At 45.0% G+C, this 6,173-nt stretch overlaps 1 protein-coding gene across 1 annotated transcript in view; it reads left to right on the top strand.

Moving 5' to 3' along the window:
• The first annotated feature begins 4,324 nt into the window (after positions 1–4,324).
• The window catches only part of EIF3A (eukaryotic translation initiation factor 3 subunit A), a 42,510-nt gene continuing 40,661 nt past the window's right edge, over positions 4,325–6,173 (top strand). The window contains exon 1 of the mRNA XM_027851542.1: positions 4,325–4,559. Within this exon, the coding sequence (XP_027707343.1) occupies positions 4,511–4,559 (49 nt within the window). The 5' untranslated portion in view covers positions 4,325–4,510. The remainder of the gene's footprint in view (positions 4,560–6,173) is intronic.

Below are 6,173 nucleotides of genomic sequence, written 5' to 3' on the forward strand. Positions count from 1 at the left end.
TTTGTTTTGTTTTTTTAGGCAATTGGGGTTAAGTAACTTGCCCAGGGTCACACAGCTAGTGTCAAGTGTTTGGTCTGAGGCTGGATTTGAACGCAGGTCCTCCTGACTCCAGGGCCGGTGCTCTATCCACTGTGCCACCTAGCTGCCCCCAATCCCTCCTTTTTACAGATGAGTTACAGTTTTAATTCTAAATTTGGTGCTCTCACTGGGGTCAGGAAACCCTACCCCTTGCATTTTGCAAGAAGCTGCCTTTCTCCAATTCCATTACGAATCATAGTTATTACTCACAGTCTGATATGTTTTCTTCTCCAGCATTCAGGTGGAGAACCTCCCATAACTCTAGGACTCCCACAACTCTAGAGGATTAGAAGAGCACCCACTTTTTCTCCCATTGTCTCAGGTCACTTTCAGTTCCCTTTCAGACAACTGGTTGAGGTTATGAAATTACCTGGGATTGATTCCATAAACATAGAAGTAAGAGGGGGAGGAGTAAACCACATGTTTCCTCAGCATTACTGCATACGAAGGAGAGAAAGACCAGTAGTTCCTGCTATATTAGGACTCATTTAAATCTGTTGAAATAGTTGAAATAAACAAAACTCGGTTTGGAGTTGCAATTCAATTGAAACCAGCCAACTCAGATACCTATTCTCCCCTCCCTCCCCCACCCCAATTTTGTGTCTGTTAGATTCCACTCATTCAGTGCAATTCAACAAGCATTTAAGTCTGCTATGTGCAAAGCACAAATATAAAAAGACAAGAAAGGAAAATAGTACCTTTTCTCAAAAAATGTACATCATACTGAAGTATATGTCAGGTAAACTAGTAAGTGCCTAGGAGATAATTTGAGAGAGAGAGCAGACACTAACTGAAGCCTTTTTCATAAGGGAGAGTACTTGATTTGAACTTTGAAGGAAACTAGAGATTCTAAGAGGTGGAGGTGCAAAGGGTGTGCATTTTAGACATGTTGGACAGTTGGTGAAAAGGTGAGGCCTGACTGTAATGTGCTGTATGACATTTAACAACCCATTTAATCTCTCCGAGCCTTAATTGTGTCCTACTTAAAAGGGAGTTAATACCTGTACAACTTACTTTACAGAGGAATTGCTTTTAGGAAAACACGTTGTAAACTATATATGAGCTGTGGTTGCTATTTTTTTTTTTTTATCTCTCCAACTCCAGCATACCACACTCATTTGTGGCAGCTGGTGACATGATGAATAGAGAACTAGATCTGGAATCAGGAAAACTTGAATTCAAATCCTGCCTCAGAAACATAGAAGCTAGGTGAAACTGGGTAAGTTATCTAACCTCTGTCTGCCTCAGTTTCCTTATCTATAAAATGGGGATAATAATAGCAACTACTTTCTAGTATTGTCTTAAATCCTTTATAAAAGCCAGCTATTATTATTCATTGAACATAGATCGTAGTTTGCTGAGATTAATATTATTTCCCAATCTGAATTGGTAAGATTTCACTGTACCTTATTTCTCTTGTAAGTTTCTTTTTTTTTTTAGATTTTTAAAAAAATTTTAGACTCAAACACCAGAACTCGATACAGAATAGAGAAAAGAAAAAGAAACATATTATACACTTAAATATTGAACTTAAATACAAAGTAAGAAAAGGGAAACAAAAACATGTCACGTGCACAGCAGAACATAAGAGAGGATTCAAAATATATAGCAATAAATTTTCATTTCAAGAAAGCATGTATGATAAATACTACATGTGTTGTGTTGAGAGCTGTCCATTTTTTCTTTGCTTCCTTGTAAATTTTCTTTTGTTCTCTGCTGTGCACTTGTAAGTTTCAATTACTTTGTATTTTGTTCAATGCAACAAACATCTATCAAGTATCTCATGCCTGTCTAAGGGCATATGCTAGGTGTTTACCAGGAAATTCAAATTTAATTCAATTCAATTAGCATTTATTAAGTATGTGAAAGCCACTACTACACTATTCATTGGGAACAGAAAGACAACAACTAAAAAATGGACCCTTATAGGCACCTTACAGACTTCTTTGGGATGCAATATGTAAATAGATAAGTAATAACAAACAAGGGAATTTGAGGAGAGAGAGCACTAAGAACTAGGAGGATCAGGAAAGCCTTCTGGGTAGGACAATGTGTAACAGTCAAACCCAGAAGGAAGCTAAGGATCTTAAGAGGTACACAAAAAGAAACAGAATAATTCCTTTTTGTTTTTGTATCCCCAGTGCTTAGCTCTGTCTTTGCTCTATATAGGTGCCTAATAAATGCTGATTGATTAATTCCAGACAGAGGACAGCAGTGAAAAGGTTTGGAGGTGGGAGAGGAAACACTAAGTTGGGGTAAACGATAGGCACACTCTTGGAATGCAGCAGAGTCCTTGATGGGAAGTAATGTGAAGTAGGTCTGGGAAATTAAACTAGAGACATATAGTGAGAGTCTTTCAAGTGAAATTAAAGAGTCTGTATTTTATCCTAGGCAGCTAAGTGGGTCACTTAGTGGATAGAGTGTTGCGCCTTGAGTCAGGAAGATTTCTCTTCCTGAATTCAAATTTGGCCTGGGAAACTTATTAGCTTTGGGACTCTGGGCAAGTCACTTAACCTCTAATTTGCCTTAATCCACTAAAGAAGGAAATGGCAAACTATTTCATCTTTGCCAAGAAAACCCCAAATAGGGTCAGGAAAAGTTGGACTAAACAGTAGCAATTTTTTATCCTAGAGTAATGCTGTCAAACTCAAATAGAAATGGATCCCTGGAGGCATACTGACTTAGAAAACCACAAATTAACTATTATCTCTGTTGTATTGTATTTTTATTTATTTTTGTTAAGCATTTCCCAGTTCCATTTTAATTTGGTTTGGGTTGCTAGGGAATTACACCTCTGTAACTTCTCAAGCTAGAAGGGAGTCACTGAAGATTCTTGAGGAAAGCAATGACACAATCATACCTGTGCTTTAGGAAAATTACCTAGCAGCTTTATGAAGGATGGAGAGGTCAGACTAGAAGCAGGAGACCAATTGGGAGGTTATTTCCAACTGGGAGATAGGGTGGCAGCTACGTAAATGGAAAGAAGGGGATGGATATAAAAGATGCAGAGGTAGAATCAACAACTGCAAATTCTGTGAATGAGTAGATGGTCTTGGAGATTTCTTGTGACTGAAAAACTAATTACTCTACCACGAGTCTAGGGATGGGCCTCTTCAAATTGAGCTGACTAGGCCTCCAATCACGTAAGTATAGTCTGTTCCTGGATCCAAATTCAATGCCTTTCCAGCTTGGTAGGATCTTTCAGACTTTGTTTTCCATTGCCCCACAGTCACATCTCTACCACAAAGTAACATTGAAGGAGGACTTTAGTGAAGGTCACCTAATATCACCTTTGATTTCTATTAAAGTACTTAAAAAATTTTTTTCATATTTCATTATTTCACTTGTCATTCAGGTGCCAACATTATCACCTTCCCTTGTTGGTAAGGAAGCCAGAGGCCAAGAACACACAACAGTGTAAGGGGCAGAGCCAAGTTAGAAACAATGGTCATTCAACACTTAGCCTAATGCTGTTTAAAAAAAACAACTGTAATTTTTAAAAAATTACAAAAAACTTTTTTTATTCTGACCTTAACAATGACCAATAAAATAAGTATTTCTATATACAATGTGGAACAAGAGAGAACTGTACATGAAACTACTTTCTGTCCATCATTCCTCACTCTATCTCAAACACTTGGGTACTGGGCTTATTCACTCTTTGGAGAGTGACTTCTCATTGAAAAAAGTACTTGATTTTTTAGTTTAGGGGTAACAGAACCCCACCCCTACGGGTGCACCGCGAACCAAACCGTGACAGGAAGGTGTCTGCGTACAAAGATAAAATAAAAAAGACTTGACAAGGCCCTGAAGGAGCCTCACATTCTTTTAGAAGAGATAACACCAATGACTATAATGCAACGTGTAGTTTAAAACAGGCACACATATGTTGCAGTCTTAGCTGAAGCACCACCTCCATCCGTTTAATCTAACACTTGGGATTGTTTAAACAAGTTTCTTTGCGAATGCCGGCCTACGAGCTTTTAAAGTGTCACGAAAATGAAAGCCCGCGCTCCTGAAAGTAGAGCCCGAAAAGCCAACCCACGCTTTCCCAGTCCCACGTGAAGCCCTCCGAGGCCCTCGGCCACGTAAGCAGAGGCGCGTGACGCCATCACGTCAGCGTGCGGCGCGGCGCGGGGATGGGGCCAGGCGTCGAACACTGCGGGCGCGCCGGCACATCCGGGGCCTGGGAGGCGGTGGCGCCCGGCGGGGGTCACGTGGGCTATTCCTTTCCGTCTCTGGCAGGCTGGGGCGCTGGCGGAGCGCGTGTTGCTCGCCGACTCTTCTCCCCTTATCTCCGCCGCCCCCCTCTTCCGACCCTCCGCCCGCGGAGCCGGTGAAGAGGTCGCGGACGCGTACCCCGTCCAGGTCCGGCACAAGGAGCACCTCCTTGCCGCCGCCGAACGCCGCGTGAGCTGACCCCGCCGCCAAGATGCCGGCCTATTTCCAGAGGCCGGAAAACGCCCTCAAACGGGCCAACGGTGAGTGAGCCCAGGGCAGGGTGAGGGGCTGACCCGGGGTGGGCAGGCATGTCCCGCCGCGCTCCGGCAGCCCAGCGGTTGGGGGCCCTTGCCGCCGCCGCCTTCGGCCCCGGCGGGAGGCCCATCCACGCTGGCCCTCCACGCATCCTCTCCGTGCCTGGTGGGGCCCTGGGGCTCCCGGGACCCCGGGCGGTTGAAGGCCGGTGAACCACCGCGTCTGTGCTCCCGCGGCCGCCCGACCACGTCGTCCTTCTCTCTCTGCTGCTGGGGCCTCCCCGCCCGCGTCTCCCAGCGCGGGCCGCCGCTTCCTCGGCCCTGCCCGCAGGCCTCGCCCCTCCCCCAGCCGCTCGTACTGTCCCACGCCGAGGGAGCGCTGCTGCCCCGGCCGGCCCGGGCCTCGCCTGGGCCCGCACCCTCCTTCCGCGGGGCGGCCCTCCCTTCCGGGCAGCCGCCCTCCCCTAACGCCGGGCTTCCTTCTCCGCGGGGCCGCCATCTGGGAAAGCCGGGCAGGAAGAAACATGGCTCCCGGGGACAATGCACGCGGGGACCGAGGCTCCACCTCCCGGGGGGCCCCGGCGCTGACAGCTTCTTTCTCCTGCGGCCTCATGGAGACCCCTCAATCTTTGGGGCCCTTCCTCCTTCACAGGAATTCCCTTTCCTGTTGTTGGGATCCAGTTTGATTTCAGGTCGTTCCTACTTTGCAAACTGCCGCACTTTTTCCGTATGGAGGATTCTCGCCCTATTCTTTTTATTTCCTGGTTATTTCTAAGCATTCCCCACACCTGTGTCCTGGCCTTTCTTTCCCTGAAGGTCAGTAGAGTGTTAATAGTTGGAAGGACCTCTAGTAGTCATCTAGTTCAAAGCCTCTTATTTTACCGAGGAGGAAACCGATTCAGAAAGGTGAGTGACTCCCCTTACTGCACACAATTAATTAGTAGGAGAGCTGATTCTAGAACTCAAGCTTCCTGACTTTGAGGGCACAGCTCTCCCTTTTTTATGCTGCTTTTCTGTATTCCTGCCACCCATATGTGTCTTTCCTTCCGTGGGAGACTTGCAGAATTTGTGTGTGTCCTCCAAATTGATGACAAGGATTGGGGGAAGGTGCAGGACGCAGATCCTTTATTCAGCTGTCAAAATAATCCTGTTGCACACAGATCACTCTTTTGCTTAAAAACTTTTCAGCCCGCACTGGAGGCCCCTTCATAATCTAGTTTCAATTTACCTTTTTAGTTCTATTTCATTTCTCATCACAAACTGTGAAGCTTCCTCCTCATCTCCCTCTGCATTTGTACAGACTATTCCCCACATCTGGAATGTGTCCTTCCATATGTCCACCTTGAAATGCTTCTTTATCTTTAGGGCCTGTCCTTGAGGTATCACCTCTTCCATGTAAACTTTTCCTTCAGAAAACTATCTCTTCTTTAGTGTTCTTCTACAAACTTTGGATTTTCTATACCAATATCATTCTACTTTGTGTCATATTTCTCTGTTTATCCTTCTATGAGTTGTCTTTTCATCTCTAGCCTCTAGCACTGGGTCTTCCTGTCTGTGTCCTCCAGTCTTTCAGAGTATGTCTGGTACTGTATGTGTATTTAAAAAAGAAAAAAAAAAAAA

This window comes from Vombatus ursinus, unplaced genomic scaffold (assembly GCF_900497805.2).
Source record: "Vombatus ursinus unplaced genomic scaffold, bare-nosed wombat genome assembly UNPS02009205.1, whole genome shotgun sequence".
NCBI lineage: Eukaryota > Metazoa > Chordata > Mammalia > Diprotodontia > Vombatidae > Vombatus > Vombatus ursinus.